Source organism: Microcebus murinus, chromosome 14 (assembly GCF_040939455.1).
Source record: "Microcebus murinus isolate Inina chromosome 14, M.murinus_Inina_mat1.0, whole genome shotgun sequence".
NCBI classification, from domain to species: Eukaryota; Metazoa; Chordata; class Mammalia; order Primates; family Cheirogaleidae; genus Microcebus; species Microcebus murinus.
In genome coordinates, this window is record NC_134117.1 from 70,219,027 (window position 1) to 70,243,006 (window position 23,980).

The 23,980-nt window shown below is 40.5% G+C and overlaps 1 protein-coding gene and 1 non-coding gene across 10 annotated transcripts in view; one reads left to right on the forward strand and one right to left on the reverse strand.

Moving 5' to 3' along the window:
- The window catches only part of LOC105860123 (WASH complex subunit 2A), a 62,100-nt gene extending 45,281 nt beyond the window's left edge, over positions 1-16,819 (reverse strand). For 7 of the 9 annotated variants that reach the window (XM_076010210.1, XM_076010212.1, XM_076010214.1 and 4 more), the window contains exons 1-7: positions 16,714-16,819; positions 16,475-16,597; positions 15,594-15,758; positions 6,473-6,535; positions 4,188-4,361; positions 1,631-1,724; positions 815-876 (exon numbers count right to left, since the gene is read on the reverse strand). In XM_076010210.1, the coding sequence (XP_075866325.1) occupies positions 815-876; positions 1,631-1,724; positions 4,188-4,361; positions 6,473-6,535; positions 15,594-15,758; positions 16,475-16,597; positions 16,714-16,716 (684 nt within the window). In that variant the 5' untranslated portion in view covers positions 16,717-16,819. The remainder of the gene's footprint in view (positions 1-814; positions 877-1,630; positions 1,725-4,187; positions 4,362-6,472; positions 6,536-15,593; positions 15,759-16,474; positions 16,598-16,713) is intronic. The other 2 variants (XM_076010209.1, XM_076010208.1) reach the window with 1 other exon arrangement.
- LOC142875724 (U2 spliceosomal RNA) lies at positions 13,133-13,323 on the forward strand. Its single transcript, XR_012923023.1, has one exon. It is a non-coding gene; the product is annotated as a U2 spliceosomal RNA (small nuclear RNA).
- Positions 16,820-23,980: the final 7,161 nt, after the last annotated feature.

Here is a 23,980-nt window from a genome sequence, read left to right on the forward strand (position 1 = left end):
TGGCTTCTATCACTGTTAAAAGTTTTATGAAAACAGGGCCAGGCACAGTGGCTCACGCCTGTAATACTAGCACTCTGGGAGGCCGAGGCACGCGGATTGATCAATGTCAGGACTTTGAAACCAGCCTGAGCAAGAGTAAGACCCCATCTCTACTAAAAATAGAAAGAAATTAATTGGCCAACTAAAAACATATAGAAAAAATTAGCCGGGCATGGTGGTGCATGCCTGTAGTCCCAGCTACACGGGAGGCTGAGGCAGAAGGATTGCTTGAGCCCAGGAGTTTAAAGTTGTTGTGAGCTAGGCTGACGCCAAGGCACTACAGCCCTGGCAACAGAGTAAGACTCTGTCTCAAAAAGAAAACAACAGGCCGGGCGCGGTGGCTCACGCCTGTAATCCTAGCTCTTGGGAGGCCGAGGCGGGCGGATTGCTCAAGGTCAGGAGTTCAAAACCAGCCTGAGCAAGAGCGAGACCCTGTCTCTACTATAAATAGAAAGAAATTAATTGGCCAACTGATATATATATAAAAAATTAGCCAGGCATGGTGGCGCATGCCTGTAGTCCCAGCTACTCGGGAGGCTGAGGCAGAAGGATCGCTCGAGCCCAGGAGTTTGAGGTTGCTGTGAGCTAGGCTGACGCCACGGCACTCACTCTAGCCTGGACAACAAAGCAAGACTCTGTCTCAAAAAAAAAAAAAAAAGAAAACAACAAAGTTTTATGAAAACAGATTGCTAATTCATAAATATGTTGCTTAACTAGCTAAACACATCCTAAGCTTCCTGCCCACCATGACCTAGTCACACCAAACAGTCCTCACCTCTTCCTCTTTCTCTTCTTCACTGTCCACAATACTGCCACGATCGCTGCCCACAGAGCCTTCTGGAGAGAAGAAAGATATGAGTTACCACCATAAAACTCAAGAAAATGTCCTTAGCTCCTTCTCAAAATCATAAGCCACCACACAACAGAATCACAGACACTGATAAAACCATCTATACCCATTAATTGGAATTAAAAATATCTTCATTATGGTGAGGAACAAGATATTTATATAGTCTCACAGTATTGCCGCACAAGATACTTACTAAAAAAAAAAAAAATTCATTGCACAGGAAAAAAACTGACTGTATTCCTCAAAGATTTCAAGGCCATGAAAAGCAAAGAAAGGCTGAGAAACTGTATCTGACTAAAAGATGACTGGAGAAATGCAACAACTCAATGCTGTGAGTGACTGGTCCTGCATCGAGTCCTGGACCACAGAACAAGACAGACTATAAAGGACATCAATGGGACAACTAACAAAATGGGAGCATGACTGAGGATTAAACAATAGTATTATGTCCCGTAAAATGTCCTGATTTTGGTAATTATAGTATGGTTATAGAAGAGAATACCCTTATTCTTAGAAAATACATGTACACAGAAATATTTAGGAGTAACAAAAATAAGGTCAAGTATTACATATACATAGACTCTTAGAACAAATGTGGAGAAATGTTACCAACTGGTAAACCTGAGTGGTAATATGTGAATTCTTTGCATTCTTGCAATTTTAATTTAAAGTTTGAAATTACTTTAAAATAAAAAAGATAGAAATGTTAAAAGTCACAAAATATTGGGTGAAGAATAGTACCTTCACTGGACAGCTCTCCAAGACCCACATCTTCCTGCTCCATGAACAGCTTGGACCCGATCAGATACGGTAAAGGACGGTCGATGTACAGGTCCTGTGCGTGATGGAAGGGAATCAGCCATCGAACATTTAGGCTGAAAATGAAACTGAGTTTTCCACGTGACATCCTGTTCCAGCTCACTACCCCAAATTAAGTTATATAATAAAGGTGGAGAATAAGAAACATAAAATTAAATGTAAAAAAAAAAAAAAAAAAAAAATTTCAGGTTGGTCCGAGTGCAGTGGTGTTTACAACTAATTGATCACAACCAGTTACAGATTCCTTTGTTCCTTCTCCACTCCCACTGCTCCACTTGACCAGCCTTTAAAAAAAAAAAAAAAAAAAAAAAAAAAATTTCACTGATGTTAAAAAAGTCAAATCCCGGGTAAAGATAGCAAGGTAAAGCTGAGTCACACAGAATCTCCCCTTCCCCAAGTACCTAATTAACAAAATTAACAAACATGGCAAAAGTCCGCAAAAACTATACCAGCAGTAACCAAATGATGAAAAGGGTACAATTTCGTAGGAAAGGTCCAAAAGAACAGGACCAAGGAAAGAAACCAAAAATTCTGGGGACTGTTGATGAGTCCTAACCCCACTTTTTTCCTCTAAAACATATTACTGGTAAGCCAAAAAATATATATATTTTATATATATATTATATAATATATATAATTATAATATAATTATAATAATCTAATATGTATATTAGAAATTGATTTATTTTATAGATAAAACATAAGCATATATTATATAACTAAAATATTAAAATGTATATTTTATATTAAAATATGTATTAATATTTAATGTTTTAAAAAATATTTAAAAATTTATATTTATGTAATTTTTTGTATTAAAATATATTTTTTGGCTCACTAGTATTGCTTTATATAACCTTTTATATAGAAAAATACATATCTTGAGAATCATCCCTAACAGTCCCAAATTTGGAGAAACACATACTGACAAAATAATTCTAACGCTGGACATAACTATAAGAAAGCAGGTGGGTACGCCTGGGGTTGGGGGGTTGACACACAGCTCACTAATAAGGTGCAAAGGGAATCCGGGTGGTCTCTCCACACTGATCCGAGCTGAGAAGGGGAGACAGAGCACACACACGGCCAAAGGAAAAGCTACTGGCAATTGTGCAGTACCTACAGTGAATGCAAAGAGCTAATGAAATGGATCAGAGACTGATGAGAGCCTCTATATGACGAAAAAAAAACACTCGAGAAATAGAACAATGTTAAACACTATTGAATTTGGAAGAGTGTAGTAAAATAAGACCAGGTGAGAAAACACAGAACAAGGACAATGGCCACAGCAGCGCACGCAGGAGAGGCGCCCATGTCAGCCCTCCGCTCCTGGTAGCCCCGCCCACTATGTGCATGCTAAAAATGTAGGATCAAGTAAGTGCTCTCCCCTGGCGCTGACTTGTCCCCTATGAGGCACCACGCTTTGGCCATAATATCTCTTCCCTATCAAAAGGACTCTGAGGGGTGGTGCAGGGGAGAACAACTTTGATGTTTCACAAGACAGAAAGACCTCAAGGGTTAATATAACAGTTAAAGATACAACAGCAACCAACTGAGTGTAAAGAAAAGACGGTGCTAATTTGGACTAATTCTCTTCTCTGGGACTCAGAAGGCACTCCCAAGTCTTCCTATGAAAGAGAAAGTGGCATGTAACTTGGAAGTATCAAGCGTGGCCCAGACAATACACTTCCTAGGGTCCGCTGCTGACTTGTAAATGCAAACTGTGACAAAGCAAGCCAGCAAGTGTACTGGTGCTAAAGGATCTGCCCCCACTTAGTAGGACTCTGCAAAGCTCAAACTGGAACAGAAATGTACAACTTTTTGTGGCATGTTTTAATTCTTAAAGCACCTGTGTGCCATGAAGACTCTCTCAAAATCAACATGACAAATTTCTGTGTTTACTACTGAGTGGCTCTGTGTTGCCCTGTCTCCTTTAACAATCTGAGAAAGTACTAGTAAAGCAATCAATGCATGCAAGTCTAACAAAGAGCCAGGATGTGAACGCTCACAACAGCTTTATTTGTAACAGCCAAACTGGGAAGCAAGCCAGATGCCTTTCGATCCTTCTGCAGTCTTCCTCAGCACAGGCTACAGACTTTCAGCTCCCAATGACTTCTACCTCCCAGGAGCCTCCTCATCCACAAATCTCATCTGTGCCCCAACATCCAGCTGGAAGTCCTTTCTCTCTCAAAGCATTTAAGATGGTTACTCTCACAAATGTCTCCTCTCTCCCACCAGACAGTAATACACACCTCAAGAGTGGGAGCTGTGCCCTCTAACTTGGCATACTGCCTTGGACCTCACAGGGCTCAATCCACGCTCAGGTAAAGCACCTCTTTCTCACAGAGTCAATTTGAGATTGCTAAGTGACACACTCACCTCCTAGAGGTAAAGTCCACGATTTAGTAACTGTGTGCCCAAGTAAAGTACTCAAGACATAACAGGTGTAACAGGGAACATTTAAACTGAACGTCTTTACCTTTGGTTCAAGGATCAGTTCCACACGCTCATTAGCATCATCTTCTTCAGAGTCTGAGTTTCCTGCTTTTATATCGAGCTGCTCAAATGCACTGTCCAATACTTGTAAACCATAGTTCACAGCCTCCTGCACTTTAGGAATAAGATCTACTTCCTTCTGTTCCCGAGTCTTCTCCTAAAAAACAAATACCATGCAGTATGAATCTCCAATATATGGATATCACTCCAGGAAAACACCAAATGCTCGTTAAAGCCTAGTCTTATGCTAAAAAAAAAAATAATAATTTAAAATGTCAAAGTCATATTGAAACCTTAAAATCTGTACCCCCATAATATGCCAAAAAAAAAAAAAGTCAAAGTCTGATTCTGCTGAATGCCTTAACACAGACTTTTCAGCAAGACTGCAAGTTTTAAATACAAAGTGTGCCACTTTCTGGACAGGCATTAAACTACCTAAGGTCCTAGAGTTTCAGGTTCATTGTCCACAAAATCAGAAGTGCAACTATTGTGTGATGGTTCAGTTAGAGAAAGTGTGTAAAAGCACCCAAATAATGAATGGTCTCTCCCCTGATACTGGAGGAATAAAGGGTCCTAGATTTTTAAATTCACCATAACTATCAATATATTGCAGATGCATACTGCACAGTATTTGATTTTTAGGAGAACAAATGGTATTAGCCTTGGTTAACAGTCCCTTGGACAATTTTAGGAGTTAAGATTTATGAGAAAACACTCTCGCCAGAGATGTCATTTTCCAATTACAGTAAAACAAAAACAAAAAACTGGACGATTACAATTCAAATATTTTATCAAATTGTTCCCTACCAAAAGGTCAGTTTCATCTCTCGTCTATTCTATCACCCTAGAACAATGCTTCCCCTTAAAAAAAAAAGTTCGTATCACCAACCTGCTGAAAGTTTTCTGCAGGTCTCTACTTCCTACAACAGCAGCTCTCAGTGATGGTCCCCTCATACACAACTGTGCCATCAGTTGTGAGAAATACTGAAAATTATGTACTGTCATATCTATCTACCTCATGAATATTCTAGAAGTTGTTACATAATTACAGAAGGAACCAAACCATACAGTGTTGCTCTGAGGGCCAGCTGGGTATATCTTTTTCTACTTGGGTATACACTCTTCTGAGTTAAATACTTACTATTGTACTGAGTTTGTGAAAATGTGTTTGCGAAATAAATATATAGTGGCTTTTAAAAAACAGTTCACTAGGCCGGGCGCGGTGGCTCACGCTTGTAATCCTAGCACTCTGGGAGGCCGAGGCGGGCGGATTGCTCAAGGTCAGGAGTTCAAAACCAGCCTGAGCGAGACCCTGTCTCTACTATAAAAATAGGAAGAAATTAATTGGCCAACTAATATATACATATATATAAATTAGCCGGGTATGGTGGCGCGTGCCTGTAGTCCCAGCTACTCGGGAGGCTGAGGCAGGAGGATTGCTTGAGCCCAGGACTTTGAGGTTGCTGTGAGCTAGGCTGATGCCATGGCACTCACTCTAGCCTAGGCAAGAAAGTGAGACTCTGTCTCAAAACAAAACAAAACAACAAAAAAAAACAGTTCACTAACTATCATTTTCAAATTGAACCCTGAATTGGTATAACCAGATACTTCTAGCTAGCAAATCCTTGAGTACTACCAAAAATTAAATTTATTTATTTTTTAATGCTGGGAATAGGCAGAACTGTAGCTGCTTTCTAATATCCTTTCCTCATCTAATAGCTACATCTATAAAAAATATTATTTACTGATAAAGTACCAACCTTTTCAAGTGATTTATATTATCTGGATAAATCAGAGCTAATTCAAAGCTACTCCCATAATAAATATATTCACATCCCACTGTGCTTTCCGGAGTGGGAGAAGAAGGAGAGACTCTCTGCCAGAGTGCTGGAAAGTGTCTAACCCAGAATTCAGGCTACAATGGGAGACGGAAGAGGGCTAATGCATTTGTAACACATGAAGCCACGGAAAAAAATGACCTATGTGGTCTGCAAAACCTATAATATTTACTATCTGGCTCCTTACAGAAAAACTTTGCTGACCTCTGCTCTATTCTTACACCATAATTTGGGAAATTAATCTATATATTACTTAATATGCTACATTTCAGAAACAAATGCAAGCGTTCAACTGCCAGGCTGCTAAAGGAGCAACTTCCCCTCTTCCCCCAGTGCCCTGCCCAGCAGCCCCCACCAACCACAGGACAACTCTCCAGCACGTTTCTTCTTAGAGCCAAGAACTCAGTGGAGAGTGACTCCATGCAGGTACCTGTTCTGTTCTTTCCACGTCAGCCTTGGGTACTGGCTCCTCCACTTCTTCATCATACACACGCTGAATGTGAAAACAAATTCATTTTCAGAAGGTCAAAATGTCATTTGAAATAAATCACAACATAACAACTCAATATTCAGTTAAAAAAAAGACAAAGATGGGGAAGAAAATGGTTATTTAAATGGCTGAGGCCACTTCCAGTGGGTTATGGACAAATAGCAAAGAACAACAATCAATTCACCAAAAATTAATAAAAAGATACAAGTGACTAGGAAACATGAAATAACTTTAACCTCACTGATCAGAGAGTTGCAAAAAGTAAGTAAGATACCAGTTTCAAACCTTTTCATTTAACCTAATACATAACGTTGATGGGCAATGATACAGGTATTCACTCAAGGCTACCGAGAATGTCAACTGGTGTAACTTATCAACCGGGTAACAAGAGTATTAACATTTGGAACAGTAGAAATGGTAAAGGTAAAATATATTTTCATTTTGTTGCTTGAAATGACTGATAAATTTTTATTATCCCATTTACATAAAAGCAGATAGCCAAAATCTCCCACTGATTTTTAAGGCCAAGGCTTTTAACTAACCCTTACAGTACCAACAAGCAGAATTCTCTTTTCCAGAATAAATCCGTCATTCTGCCAACTTACTATGACTTCCTTTTTCCAAACTTTTTTTTAATTACTTTTTATTTTATTATTTTATTTTATAGACAGAGTGGCCCAGGCTAGAGTGCCATGCCATCAGCCTAGCTCATGGCAACCTCAAACTCCTGGGCTCAAGTGATTCTCCTGCCTCAGCCTCCTAAGTACTTGGGACTACAGGCATGTGCCACCATGCCCGGCTGATTTTTTCCATATATATTTTTAGTTGACCAGCTAATTTTCTTTCTACTTTTAGTAGAGACAGGGTCTCACTCTTGCTCAGGCTGGTCTTGAACTCCTGAGCTCAAACGATGCGCCCGCCTCAGCCTCCCAGAGTGCTAGGATTACAGGCGTGAGCCACCGTGCCCGGCCCTCCAAATTTTTTTTTTTTTTTTTTTTTTTTTTTTTTTTTAAGACAGGGTCTCACTTTGTTGCCCAGGCTAGAGTGAGTGCCATGGCATCACCCTAGCTCACAGCAACCTCAAACTCCTGGGCTCAAGCAATCCTTCTGCCTCAGCCTCCCGAGTAGCTGGGACTACAGGCATACGCCACCATGCCCAGCTAATTTTTTCTATATATATTAGTTGGCCAATTAATTTCTTTCTACTTATAGTAGAGACAGGGTCTCGCTCTTGCTCAGGCTAGTTTCGAACTCCTGACCTCGAGCAATCCACCTGCCTCGGCGTCCCAGAGTACTAAGATTACAGGCATGAGCCACCTCGCCCGGCCACCAAATTTTTTTTTTAAACTACTTAAGTATAACACACTTGTTATAAAAAGTCAGTATAAATGAGTTGATTAAAATGTTCTGGAAATAGTGCCCATAGTTATAAAACTTTATGAATACACTAAAAACCACTGAACTGTACACTTTTTTAAATGCTGAATTTTGTCGTATGTGAGTTCTATGTCAATTTTTAAAATTTTAAGTCAATATAAAGACATATGTGGGCCGGGTGTGGTGGCACTCCTGTAATCCTAGCACTCTGGGAGGCCGAGGCAGGTGTATCATTTGAGCTCAAGAGTTCAAGACCAGCCTGAGCAAAAGCAAGGCCCCAACGCTACTAAAAATAGAAAGAAATTAGCTGGACAACTAATATACAGAAAAAATTAGCCGGGCATGCCGGTGGCACATGCCTGTAGTCCCAGCTACTTGGGAGGCTGAGGCAGAAGGATTGCTTGACCCCAGGAGTTTGAGGTTGCTGTGAGCTAGGCTGATGCCCCAGTATTCTAGCCCAGGCAACAGAGCAAGACTTTGGCTCAAAAAAAAAGAAAAAAGACATACATAAAAGAGATATATTTAAAAACAGTTCCCTCTCTACCCCCAACCTAATCCTTAGAATAAACCATTTAAACCTGGTGTTTGTGCTCCTTGTACACAAATACATAAAGATGTGCACATACTGAGTTCTCCTTCCCTTGTTTTTAAAACAAAAATGCACTCATACTAAACACATTTCTCTTCCCTATTTTTTCACTTAATGTTCTCATAAACCTAATGACTTATTAGGTCAATACATACAGACTTGACTCAATCTTTTTAACATCTGCCTATATTCTATGGTATAAACTCAACTATAATTAATTTGACAGTTCCCAATGGGTGAATATTAAGATTTCCAGTTTTTGCTACTGTAAACAAAGCTGTTCTGAACTTATGTTCTTAGGCACTGGTCCTTTATTTCCACAGGCTTTCCAAAAGTAGGATGGCCACATTAAAGGACAAAACTGTTTTTTAATCTTAATAGCTATTTCCAGATCTTTATGCACAAATGTGTAACAATTCACTATCAACAGCAGTGTACTCAAGTGCCCATTTCCCAAATCTTTGCCAGGAATGGACGTTGTCCACCTTTTAAAAAATATCTGTCAATCTTATCAAACAATGTTGTTTTTAAATGTTTGAATTCTCTGACCCAAAAATTCTATTTCTTAAATTTAGGTCCAAGAAAAATAATCACAAATGCAAACAACAGCATGCACATGGTATCATGATTTATAAGAGAAAGTCACACAAACACCAAATTTATAATTCTATGCAATTCTAATCGAATGCTAAGAATAGTCTGATAATCCTCAAATTCACACAGGAAAGTAAAAAAATCAAAGATTAATAAACATAACAATTCTGAATAGATGTTATGGGGACCTGCCCCAGTAAGACTTATTAGAAATCTGTGGTATTTAAGATCATGAAACTGCAGACAGTAAAGAAACATAACAAACAACAGAAGCCAGAAACAGATCCACAATTATAAGGAAGCCTGATTTTATTTTCACATTATCACATTCATTGCAAAAATTAATGAGGAAAAGAACCACCACACAATAAGGTTACCTAAAATGGAGGGGGAAAATGAAATCCCTTTCTACATAAAGAGAATAAAAAGGCCGGGCGCAGTGGCTCACGCCTGTAATTCTAACACTCTGGGAGGCTGAGGCAGGTGGATTGCTTGAGGTCAGGAGTTCGAAACCAACCTGAGCAAGAGCGAGACCCTGTCTCTACTATAAATAGAAAGAAATTAATTGGCCAACTAATATATATAGAAAAAATTAGCCGGGCATGGTGGCGCATGCCTGTAGTCCCAGCTACTTGGGAGGCTGAGGCAGCAGGATTGCTTGAGCCCAGGAGTTTGAGGTTGCTGTGAGCTAGGCTAATGCCACAGCACTCACTCTAGCCCGGGCAACAAAGCGAGACTCTGTTTCAAAAAAAAAATATATATATTTACATATATATATATATATATATATATATATATAATAAAAATTAAAAAAAGAGAATAAAAAGGCAGAGATACAAAGGAGCTCCCAACCAAAATGTTTTTAGAGTTAAGGACAAAAATGGGGAGCTAGTGCCTTTGAAGCAAATATGGCAAAATATTAAAATCTATTGATTTTATGCCAACTGCTAACACGAAAAACTGCTATATATTTTTAGCATTTATGGTTATTCTCTGAACTTGCTATACATACAAAATATTTAATAAAAAACATTTAATATTAGAGAATTGTTAAATAAATTATGATACAGTCAAATAATGGAGTAAGAATAGCAGTTCACAAGTCTCAAAGACATGTTAAATAATAAGTTCACATTAAGAAAAGAGCAGGCTACAAATATACACTGTTATCTAGTAAAGGTTAAAGTTAAAAAAAAAAAAAAAAAGACTAGAAAGAAATACACCAAAATGTTCAATGACTGGTTAGTTTGGGGTGGTAGAATTGTAGTTGATTTTTTTGCAGGTTTAACTCTTCTAAGCCTGATGTCGGCATGAGAAACAGACTTAGAATATATGTGTCAAAACATTTAGAGGTTCCCCTCTAGCTGAGGAAATTTCAGATAATTTTTCTTTTTTTTACTCTTCCTGATTGTTCTATAAAGATCAGATATTACTATGGTAATTTTTAAAGACAGGATCCAAAAAAAGTCAGTAAATCTTAAAAGTGAGCCTTTAAGACATGGCAGCTACCAAGGTTACTTTGGCATTTAAACAGCAAGATCATTAACCTCAAAGGTTGACCTTATACTGAAGTCTGAACAGCACCAACACTCTACTTTTCTCCCTACCTGGTGTTAAAAACCACTCACATGACATCAGCAGCCTACAACTGGAAAGCCAAACATGACATCTCAGAAACCAACTAGCAAAGAACTAAAATCCATGGGATCTTTTACAGGTGAGAAGGACTGTGCATCTCAAGTACTTAGTACACAGCAGATAATCAATGCTAACTTCCATCACCCCACCAGGATGAACTCACAGCTTCATGTGTTTTGTGATCATTTTATAATCAGATAGATACTTCCAGAACTGTTAAATATAGTTGGTATTTCCCCTCAAGGGAGCTTTTCCTCATTTGGGGAGACAGGTAGGAGGGGATGGTGGGGAACTAGGAAAAAAGAGACCAGGGCTGGGGACTCCCTAACAGATACAAGCACATTAATGTGTACTCTCATACATTCATTCACGCATTCAAATATTCACTGAGTCCCACATCAGGCTTGTCCTGGGCCCTAAGAATACATTTGGCAAAAATATGGGGCTTAGTAGGTGAGTTCAACGCATCAAATTCTATCAATAACTATAAAATTATGATTGTGGGAAGTCAACTAAAGAATGGTATGTGATGCTTCAAGTGTTTTTATCCAGGGGTCAAGGAGTAAGTCATAATCAAGCTAAGACCTAGAAGAAAGATGTCAGTCAAAGGATAGAGGCATCTGCAGCAATGAAAGCAAAAGCCCATTGGCAGCAGGATCTTTGGTACCCCAAAGAACAAGAAGGCTGAAGTGTCAAAAGTAAAGGACAACATCATGTAAAATAAAGTGGGTCCAGGAGAAAAATAAAGTGGGTCCAGGAGAAACAGCCTGTGCAGGAAGTTACAAGCCAGTAACTTTGGAGCTTTACCTCCTCTTATTGTTGAGTCTATGACAGTTTCAGTAACCTCATTTGTTTCTTCAAGAGAAAGGTAGAAAAGGAGAGGGAAAAAATGACTAAAATTCAGCTTTTATAAACTAATAGGAAGATAATCTAGAAAACTATTTCATTTTGGAAAATTTTTTTTTAATTTTACAAAGCTAAAGATTTGGAAAAAATAAAAAATCCTCCCCTACCAGATCTTTTAACAAACTGAAGTTATTAACTACGCCACTTAATATCTTAGGATAAATTTCTAAATTAACTGATTAATGAAGCTTTAATAATTTTGTTACCTTCAATTAGACAGTAAAACACTGACCAATGTTAATTAGTATTTCTCCTCCCTCAGAGTACCCTCTTGAGCCTTTACTAACAGTACTAATTTCTCTTGCCCTAGAAAGTCCTGACTCCTCTTGCCCTAGAAAGTCTGGATTGTTTCACTAACTTTATAAAGTAGTTTACAACTTTGTGGCTGTCTCTGAGGTTAATTAATAAAACCCAGAAACCTACTTGAATTTGAATAATCTTTCTGATAAATTACCATGAAGCCCAATGGCACATCATTCAAACCTGAATTGTAATACACGAGTACTGACGACACAGTTTCAAAAAAACATGCAAAAAGCCCTATCACTGCCAAATACAGACCAGCAAGTACATTTTTTCAGAGTTTTATTAGGCATATTAACCATTATGTCAACATCACCATGCTCTGCCACAAATGGAAAGAACTGTAATGTGGCATTATAGGAGGTCAGGGAAATAGATTTGGCAGTGGCCACCAGCACGTGCAGAGAGGAGTTCTGGCTGCAGACTGGAGGGAGAAGAGGCATAAGGACTGAACACTAAGGCAAAGAGATGAATGGAAAACCGGGAATCCACAGAAGTGGACAAAAATAAAGAACTATTACCAAAACAAAACAAGCTGGGCACAGTGACTCACACTTGTACTCCCAGCAATTTGGGAGGCTGATATGGGAGGATAGCTTGAGACCAGGAGTTCAACATAAGCCTGGGCAACACAGCAAGACCAATCACCACAAAAAAAAATTTTTTTTTTTTAATTAGCCAGGCATGATGGCACACACCCTGTAGTCCCACCTACTAAGGAGGGTGAGGCAGGAAGATCACTTGAGCCTAGGAGTTTGAGATTGCAGTGAGTTATGATTGTGCCACTAAACTCCAGCTTGGGTGACAAAGCAGGACTCTGTCTAAATAAAACCCAAAAAATTCCACAAAAACATCATGAGGCTGGGTGCAGTGGCTCATGCCTGTAATCCTAGCACTTTGGAAGGCTGAGATGGAAGGATTGCTTGAGGCATGGAGTTTAAGAGTAGCCTGAGCAACATAGCAAGACCTTGTCTCTACAAAAAGTAGAAAAATCAGCCAAGTGTGGTGATACACATCTGTAGTCCCAGTTACTCAGGAGGCTAAGGTGGGAAGATCACTTGAACCTGGGAGTTGAAAGTCGCAGTGAGCTATGATGACACCACTGCACTCCAGCCCAGGTCAACACAGCAAGACCCTGTCTCAAAAAAAAAAAGGAAAAGAAAAGGAATGTTTGGCCAGAAAAGAAGAGCTGGATCGCTTCTCGGCCTTTTGGCTAAGATCAAGTGTAGTATCTGTTCTTATCAGTTTAATATGTGATACGTCCTCTATCCGAGGACAATATATTAAATGGATTTTTGGAGCAGGGAGATGGAATAGGAGCTTGCTCCGTCCACTCCACCCATCGACCTGGTATTGCAGTACTTCCAGGAACGGTGTACCAAAAAAACAAAAAAGAAAAGAAAAGAAAAGAAAAGAAAAGAAAAGAAAAGAAAAGAAAAGAAAAGAAAAGAAAAGAAAAGAAAAGAAAAGAAAAGAAAAGAAAAGAAAAGAAAAGAAAAGAAAAGAAAAGAAAAGAAAAGAAAAGAAAAGAAAAGAAAAGAAAAGAAAAGAAAAGAAAAGAAAAGAAAAGAAAAGAAAAGAAAAGAAAAGAAAAGAAGAGCTGGAGAAAAAAGACCTGAAGACTGTGATTCAGGAAAAGAAGCTTATGATGCCCTCCACCTCTCCCCATTAAAGTATCTATCAAGTATCAATGTCGTAGGAATACATATAGGACAAAAGAAACCTCCCAAATCTATTCCTTACCCAGTCTAGTGCAGCAACATTGACTGCAAAGAAGAGCCGAGTATCTGATGTAGCAAGAAAAGGCACAAAATGAGAAAACATGCATATAAAAGGATACTAACAAGAATTTGGGGTTACAGTGAGTTATTATCACATCACTGCACTCCAGCCTGGGTGACAGAGTGAGACCCTGTCTCAAAAAAAGACAGCAAATTCAGCTTGATGAAAAAGTGACCGGGCTGTGTATACCAGACAAATAGACACTTGATTCTCCTAAACTGACTCTTCCAGTGGAATTGTTATGGACGTTCTGTATAGATAGTAAGAAAACTTACTTGTTTTACTTCAAAATTGCAAGTTTTCCTTTTCCATTAAAGGAAGTAACTGGTAAAGAGATCCCTAAAACCTTCATTAAGATCTTGATTTTACACATAGTTCCCTAAAAAGAGCTAACCATGCACCAGGCATGGTGGCTCACACCTATAATCCTAGCACTTTGAGAGGCCAAGGTAGAAGGATCACTTGAGCCCAGGAGTTTGAGACCAACCTGGACAATAGCAAGACCCCCATCTCCACAAAAAATAGACAATTCAGCCAGGCATGGTGGTATGCACCTGTAGTCCCTGCTACTTGGGGGGCTGAGGCAGGAGGATCACTTGAGGCCCAGGAGTTTGAGGCTGCAGGTAGCGATTGTAACACCACTACACTCTACCTGAGGCAACAGAGCAAGACCCCATCTCAAAAAAAAATCTAAAAGTGGCATTTCAACCTGTTCTACTAAAAAATGCATAAACATGATGTGCAAGTTGCCTGCATAGAATTAACAATCCTAAATCTTGGGCTTTTTATTATCTTTCCATTACTTTACATCTTACAACTTCATAAAGTGGCCTACTTTAATAATCTTCTTTTCACAAATGTATGCTGATATTCAGAAAGTGGACATCCTATAAGAAACACAGATCAGCTTAAACTTCCTCTCCATCTTCATTTCTTAATAGTCTTCCTTCACTCACTCAGCTCCATCCATGCTTATTTTCTTTCTATTCTGGAATTACACTGTTTACTAAGGTAAGGCTCTATTGAATTTACCTATGTATTCCTAGCATCTACAAGAAAATAAATAAACGGGAGTCCAAGGCAGGAGGACTGCTTGAGGCCAGGAGCTCGAGACCATCCTAAACAAGGAGGATACCCTGTCTCCACTAAAAATAGAAAAATTAGCCAGGTATGGGGGCGTGCACCTGTAGTCCCAGCTGCTTAGGAGGCTGAGGCAGGAGGATCACTTGAACCCGGGAGTTTGAGGTTGCAGTGAGCTATAATGATGCCACTGCACTCTAAGCAGGACGACAGAGCAAGAGTGTCTCCAAAAAAACAAAAAGAAAAGAAACTCAGTAAATATATAGACAAAATTACACATGCGTTCAAGTTCGGTAACCTGCTTACAGTTGATTCTCTATCATAGGGCAGCCATCATCAGAAAGCTTTAGTGGCGAACATTTCAAGTAGATACACACATCCCGTTAGTATAATTTATCAGAATATAATGGACCTAATCAATAACTAAAGCCACATGCTGGTGTCCAGAGGGTCAGATCAGGTATATGGCTGTCCTTACAGAACATGCCATAATAACAAGGTTAGTCTGAATGCCACACAATGCAGCACGACTGCTGAATACTCTCAAAACTACAAAGGGATGGAAAGACTGGAATATGAGGAAATTTTTCCAAACGCTTCATAGTAAAAAACTTAAAACTTTATTAATGAAAAACAGGGATTAATCCTAGAGAAAAAAGTTTCCATTACCAGGAACCACTACTTCTACCAAAATTTAGGAGGCAACCTAAATAATAGGTCATTTAAAATTACAACATCTATTGCTCCCTCAAAAAGTATTATTCACTAATATGATGTAACTAAATAACTCACGTTCTCAATGAACTGGGTATTAGACAGCATAAGAAAGTCATTGAAGACATTATGCAAGCGACAATCTGTGGCTTTAGTTTCCCGAATTAGTCCATCCACTTGTTTCTTGATTTCATGAGTCCTAGAGATTGTCTGCTGTGAGAATTCCTGTAGAAACTGTAGTAGCTGTTTAAAAAATAAACATACAGTATTATCAATATTATATGCTTCTATTCTGTGTCAAGACAATAAAGAACCCACCCATACACTTTCACCTTTGCGTGTGTTGTAACGTACAATAAAAGGGATGCTGCTTATAACAGTACCCAAACCAGGTGTTATTGAAAAACACTAAGAAAGCTCATCGAAAGAGTGGCAACGAGTCAACGGACACTTGCTGTTTCTGGATTCTAAAGTCCTGTTTGGTGGTTGTTCTACAGCGATCCCAGACGAAGGGTAAGATAAGCAACCACCACTCTTATCCAAAAATCCATAGAGGACTTTGGAATTACAGTTCTGAGCTTTTTGGGGGCCCCGTTTTGAAGAGTCTCACTCAAGGATATCCACGTGGGGGCTCTTCTCCCACCCCACTCAGTCCAGGTCCCAGCACCGAGGAATCCCTCAGTGAGGCGGAAACGGGTCTGGCCCTCGGGGTGGAGGTGAGCGCACGGCTAGGAAACTCAAACAATGAAGAGATCCAGGCCGAGCACTCAGTGGGTTGAGGTCCGGCTCGCCCCTCTCCCTGGTGACGGGACTGCCCCGGTGGAGTTTTCGAGAACGAGGAAACGTTCGTTCTTAACAAGAGAGCGGGAGCCGGACAGACAGCCCGGCGCAGGGGGACTCGGGTTCTAGTCCTCCGGGCGGCCCGCCCTGCCCTCGCGTCCCCGGGGCCCGCCGCTCACGCCGGCGTCGGCCGCCAGCGACCAGTTCTGGCTGCTCCTGCGGATCTCCTCCACCGACCAGGGCCGCTTCCACACGGGCTCGGACGCCGGCGCCCGCTCCGGATCGGGGGTCGTGCGGTTCATCTGCAGCGGGAGGGATGAGAAGGGGCTGAGCGTGGGGGCGGCAGCGGCGGCGCGCCCGGCCCTCCCTGGCCTGCCCGCCCGGCCCTCCCCAGCTCTCCCCGGCCCTGGGCTCTCACCATCCCCGCCGCGCGCCCGCAGCAGCCGCGGGTTGCCGAGCTCCGGAAGCCCAGCCCCCGCCGAGCGTCCAGGCCTCACGTGGCCCGTCGTCATGTGACCGGGCCCGCACGTGACCGGCGTGCTGCGCGGCGAGGAGGGAGGTGCGGCTGTGCACTGGGACAGGAAGTTGGAGTGGCGGGAGTGGCCCGCTGGGCTGGGCGGAGAAAGCTGCTCCAGTGGAGCCCACCGGGAGCGCTGAAGAGGTGGGCAGGGAGCTGCGGCTTCTCCCTGAGGCCAGTGGCGGCGCGTGACCGTCCCGGGACAGGCTGTCAGCCCGGTGCGTCTGGAGAGAGGTGCCCTACAGCAGCCGATGGAGCGACCAGCCTGAGAGCTTTAGAAGTCGGGCGACGTGGAGGAAGGCAAAGGCCTCCCCTGCTGTGCCTCTTTTGCTGCAGGCCGCTGCCCCGAGGAAGCCGGCTCACGTCCACTCAGTGAATGGAGAATCCCTGACCTACCTGGGCATCCCATGCTCTGGGTGACCTGCTCGGTCTCACCCTCTGTGTAGGGCCTACCTAAAATCCTTTACTCTCTCAGGATTGCCCTCAGAGTCAAGGCCAGACTTACTAGGACAAGCATAAAACTATCATCCATACCTCGCTCTCCTCACTCCCCACTAGGACTGTGATCCCGTTTTCTCTATCAGGCTTCTTTTAGGTTCCCTGTACTGAGTCGCTCTTGTGCCAAGACCAGCTTACTTTTAAAGTAAAAATCCCAATTTCCGTTCATGTGTTCCCAAGGGCGAATTAACTTTTCCTGGCTTTCCTCCTCAGTATAACAAAGATACGTATCTTATAGGGATGATTTTTTTTTTTTTTTTTTTTTTTTGAGACAGAGTCTTGCTTTGTTTCTCAGGCTGGAGTGAATACGGTGGCATCAGCCTAGCTCACAGGAACCTCAAACTCCTGGGCTCAAGCAATCCTGCTGCCTCAGCCTCCCGAGTAGCTGGGACTACAGGCATGCGCCACAATGCCCAGCTGATTTTTTCTATATATGTTAGTTGGCCGATTAATTTCTTTCTATTTATGGTAGAGACGGTCTTGCTCAGGCTGGTTTCGAACTCCTGACATTGAGCAGTCTGCTTGCCTCGGCCTCCCAGAGTGCTAGGTTTACAGGCGTGAGCCACCGTGCCCGGCCTGAATGTGATCATTATAAAACAGCTAGCAAGGTGCCTCGTTTAGATGAGCTTTCAACCTAGGTCTAACCACTTCCCCCGTGCACCAGCCTTTACCTCAGTTGACACCTCATTGAAAACTTACTTGACTATCCCAAGTACAGTTAAGTGACTTGTCAGTTATTTTCTATATGTTTGTACAGTATTTGTCCTTAAGTATTACATTATATTGTAATCATTTATTTATATATCAGTCCCTCCTTTAATAATAATAGCTAACTAACGTTTATGAAGTGCTCAATATTTACCAAAATCTAATACATATTAGTTCATTTAATTCTCACAATGACCCTATGGGGGAAGGACTATTATCCCCAAGTTACAGTTAAGGAAACTGAGGTACAGAAAGTGTAACTAGGCCGGGCGTGGTGGCTCATGCCTGTAATCCTAGCTCTCTGGGAGGCCGAGGCGGGCGGATTGCTCGAGGTCAGGAGTTCAAAACCAGCCTGAACAAGAGCGAGACCCCGTCTCTACTATAAAAATAGAAAGAAATTAATTGGCCAACTAATATATATATATATATAATTAGCTGGGCATGGTGGCGCATGCCTGTAGTCCCAGCTACTCGGGAGGCTGAGGCAGAAGGATTGCTTGAGCCAGGAGATTGAGGTTGCTGTGAGCTAGGCTGACGCCACGGCACTCACTCTAGCCTAGGCAACAAAGCGAGACTCTGTCTCAAAAAAAAGAAAGTGTAACTAATTTACTCATGGTTAGACAATCAGTACAGAAGCAGAACCAGGAACCCACACTGTGAGCCAATATATTGCACTAAGTAACATTACATTAAGTGTTAACACTAAGGCCAGGGTCTTAATGTCATAAGGGAACTTCATTTTCAAGTTGCCATCCACCAAACTCCTAGCCATTTCCCTACATTCATTAAAACAAAAAACACTTTAGAACTTGGTTGGTAAAATTGAGTTGAACCAGTTACCAAAGTCTATTCTAGATGTATGACTTCTAAATCTAAATAAGCTGCAACAGAGCAACTTCTTAAGCTTTCAGGTCTCCTAGTCCATTGTGTCTTGTCAACCTAAGCCTCAGTCCCTCAGTGTCCCTCTTTCTCTCCATTGTATCCCCCTAGTTGTCCCCTTGCCTGTTATACCTACAGCCCATTGATATTAACTTTAAACTTCTCTTGACAGCCTCTTTAATATCATCAGCTTATGTTTTTGACTTGTTGACTATGCTAGCTCTTTACTTTGAATCAGTCCAACATAGGCCCTTTCTTCTTTCCTGTACCTGGGTTACTGGGTACGGAAATCACAATATACTGATGTACCTAGGTTACTGGGTAAGGAAATCACAATATACTGATGTTATGCAAACTTCGCTGGACCTTCAGTACTGATTAGTAAACCTTTTTTTATCCTTGATATTTATACTTATCCTGCATCAGCTTCCTTCCATAATTTCAACACATTGTTCACACTATCCACCCACTTGCCTCTACTGGAGAGAACAGACCCCACCCCCACCTCATAGTTAAAATGTTTCTATGCCTACACTTTCTGTATCCTATACAGTTCTTTATTTGCACGAAACACAATTTGACTGGCAAACTCAAACAAAATAGAATTTTGGGGAAAGATATTACAGAGCTCACAGAACTTAAGTAAAAAAGCTAAGTGGACAGGTCTTGTGAAGGACAGAAACCTTAGGACAGTCTCCTTTGAGCCAATGCCCTCAGAATGACTCAGCTCTAATCATTTCCCTTTTTGTGTTTCTCCTCTGTAGTTTTAAATTCCTGAAAGAAAGATAATCTGATCGGCTCCCCTTAGGTCATATTTCCACTCCTCTGGTGGCACAAGTACCACATAAAAGAAAGAGAAGTGGGTTCCCCTCCCAAAAAAATTAGATCTAAAATCAGGGAAAAGAGATGGTAGGCAAACAAAACAACAGCTTACACGCTCCTTTAACCCCCTTCTTCCAGTCTCTGGAAAAGCAGTCCCCACTCTTGCCCAAGGCCAGTGACTACCATGTGCTTGATCAAGCACTTCCTGCCTCCCCTGGGATGGTACTCCATCTTGAGTTCCTCTTCCTATGTGTTCAGTCTTGCTCTCTGTACTAGCACTTCTCCCACAGACTTTTTCAAATGTTTTAAAGTCATACTTATTTATTGAATTTGTTCATGTTAGAGAGTGCTTGCACTGGCATAACCATACCTGAGAATTCACATAAGCCTACCCATCATATATATTAAATCTTAATTTTGGCCTGGTGCGGTGGCTCACGCCTGTAATCCTAGCACTCTGAGAGGCCGAGGCGGGCGGATTGCTTGAGGTCAGGAGTTCGAAACCAGCCTGAGTAAGAGCAAGACCCCGTCTCTACTATAAATAGAAAGAAATTAATTGGCCAAATAATATATGTAGAAAAAATTAGCCGGGCATGGTGGCACATGCCTGTAGTCCCAGCTTCACGGGAGGCTGAGGCAGCAGGATTGCTTGCGCCCAGGAGTTTGAGGTTGCTGTGAGCTAGGCTGACGCCATGGCACTCACTCTAGCCTGGGCAACAAAGCAAGACTCTGCCTAAAAAAAAAAAAAAAAAAAAAAAAACAACTTAATTCATGTACATTTTGATGAGTTCACAATCTTTTAAATAGTTATAACGAGTTGAAATTTTAAACCTGCTGCAAGTCTTCTGATTTTGGGTACTTAATGACATTAAATAGCACTTCCACATATTTAAATCTCAGTTTATTCCTCAGTAATACAATCTCCAATGAGATTTTGCAACAAAAGGTGTGTACTTTTCAGGGAAAAAGACGTGGCTCAACATCTAAGAGACTGTTAAGGTTTCTGATTCTCCAGTGAAATCTTCAGTTTAACCAAGAATCCTTTGTTTTCATTCTAAGTATCCAACCTTCTCTCTTCTCAGCTACTCACTCAAATACATCTGAAGGCAGGCATCTTGCCTGCCACCTAAAATGATGCCAATGACATTGCCTAGAAGTATTTGGCAGGTCCTAGTAGGAGACACTGCAACCCTCCTTTTTCTTTTTCTTTCTTTTTTTTTTTCTTTCTTTCTTTTAACTGACAGGGATTTCTGGTCTCCTAAACCCTCCTAAGAGTCTGATTCCTGTAGTGACAATTTAATCAACACTAAACTACTATAGGAAATGCTCCCACAATTCTCTCACATCAAGATTGTTTTACACATCCGCTTCACTCCATCCAGTAGCAAGTTTGCAACTTCAACATTTGGCAAAAAGATTTATTATAAGTATACAATATTTAAACACTTACCAAATAAATATTTATTGTATATAATTTAAAAATTTCTCCTCCTTTATGTTTTACAAAAAAGTTGCAAAAATAGTGCAAAGAATTCCCATATTTCCTTTACCTGATTTCCTCAAACAATTATATCTTGCATAAACACAGTACAATTGAAGCCAGAAAATTAACAATGATACATTATTATTATCTAATCTGTAGTCCTCATTAAAGTTTTACCACTTATCACACGCTCTTTCATGGACCAAACAGTGCATTTGTCACTTCTCCTTAGTCTACTTTAATCTGGGACAATTCCTTTATCTTTCTTTTTCATTCATGACCTTAATTCTTTTGAAGAGTGTTAATCAATTCTGTTACTATAAGAAATAAATTTCTTTATAAATTACCCTATCCCATTCTTTATAGATATACCTATCCCAGGTATTCAGTTATAGCAACAGAAAATGAACTAAAACAACAGCAAACTGATTTTTGACAAAGTTGCCAAGAACATACATTGGGGAAATGACAGTCTCTTCGATAAATGGTGCTGGGAAAATTGGATATCCTAATGCAGAAGAATGAAACCAAACCCCTATCTCTCACCATATGCAAAAATCAACTTAAATTAAAAACTTAAGTGTAAGTTTCTCCTGAAAATATGAAACTACTGGAAGAAAACATAGGGAAAACACTTCATGATATTGTTTGGGGCAAGAATTTTTTGGATAAAACCTCAAAAACACAGGCATCAAAAAACAAAAAATGACAAATGGAATTGCAACAAACCAGAAAGCTTCTGCACAGGCATAAAGGAAATAATCAACAGAGTAAAGAGGCAACCTACAAAACAAGAGAAAATATTTGCAAACTATACATCTGACAAGGGTTAATATTCAGAATATATAAGAAATTCAACTCCATAGCAAAAAATATGTAATCCAATTAAAAATGGGCAAAAGACTTGGATAGCCATTTCTCAAAAGAAGACATGTAAATAACCAACAATACATGAAAGAAATGCTCAACATCACTAATCATCAAGCAAATGCAAATCAAAACCACAATGAGATATCCCCTCACTTCAGTTACAATGGCTAATATCAAGAAGACAAAATATGGTAAGTGTTGGCAATAATGTGGAAAATAGGGAATCTTTACACACTATTGGTGGGACTGTAACTTAGTACAGCCATTATGGAAAGCAGTATGAAAGTTCCTCAAAAAATTAAAAATAGAGGCCGGGTGCAGTGGCTCACACCTATAATCCTAGCACTCTGGGAGGATGAGGTGAGAGGATCACTTGAGCTGAGGAGTTTGAGACCAGCCTGACCAAGAATGAGGCCCTGTCTCTCCTAAAAATAGAAAAATTAGCTAGCATTGTAGTACATGCCTGTAGGCCCAGCTACACAGGAGGCTGATGCGGGAGGACCCCTTGAGCCCAGGAGTTTGAGGTTGCAGTGAGCTATGATGGTGCCACTGCACTCTACCTGGGACAACAGAGCAAGGCTCTGTGTCAAAACAAGACAAAACAAACAATCAAACAAAAAACCCCACTACCATTTGATCCATCAATCCCACTGCTGGGTATATATCCAAAGGAAATGAAACCAGTAGCAAAATGCATACATCTGTGACTAATTAGGAAGGGACTGACATAAAGAATTGTTCTAGTTGTGTCTCCAACTTTTCATTGCCAAACTAGAGAAGAGGAAATTCATTCCCCTCTCCTTTCCCTTTTGTTTTTAATTTACTTCCTATGGAATCTTTCTAGCCACATTCCCCTTTTCTTGATCTTACACATAAAAGCTCAGAAAGTGGATAGCTCAAGGGAGGTCACAGAAGAGCTGTAACAGACTGGAGGCTAAAACCCAACCCTGAAACCTAACCCAGAGTATCATTTTTCCAGTTACTTAAAAGGAAGACTTCCCAGCAGACACACATAGCTTTGCTTAGCAGGGTGCTAGGAACCTGCAAGAATGGGTGCCACTAGCATTAATCCACAGCCAGATATGGCAGACCCCTTTCATTCTTTAAGATGCTGGCATCTGGTGAGTACTATGGGATGGAAGGGAGGGAGAGATCATAGACTCTTGGTGAGCAATCGTGTCTACACCACCTATTTCCTGGATACCTGGCCAGTCTAGACTAGATTAGCAAATCTGTCATCTGTGCAAAGGCCAGCGTATGCAGAGAAAAATAATCTGATCCTTAATCAGATTCATTCAACAAATAATACATAAATAATTTCCTTGAAAATAAAATCAGACTTTACAAATAAGACTAAATCCCTGCATCCCACCCCCAAATTCTACCCCCAGGCCAACAGACACCACTCATCCATTCCTCACCTCATCTCACTTCCTCAGAGGCAATCTCAATTATGAGTTTGAGGTTTAACCTTTCAGAGCTTTTTCTAGGTGTTTATGTACGTATGTGTATCTAAATATATATATAATATATATACACACACTATTGTTTTATGTGGTTTTACACATATAAAATAATTCTGTACCTTTAATCCTATAAATCTTTAAATATTTATAATATGTCTATTCTTATTACCAAAAATGAATCTAAATTACTCCTTTTAACTTTTGCAGAGTGTTCTGAGGTAGGAACATACTGTGATTCATTTAGTCATTTGCCCATTGATGGATGTTTACATTATTGTCAATATCTCTCTACTACAAGCAATACTGCTGGGATAATCTTGACTATACTTCTTTGTACACGTATGCGAATGTTTTGGTTTTAGTAGCTATGTCAAATTGCCCTACAAATTGACTGCACCAATATACGTTCCCATGGGTGGGACATGAGGTTACCTGTTAACCC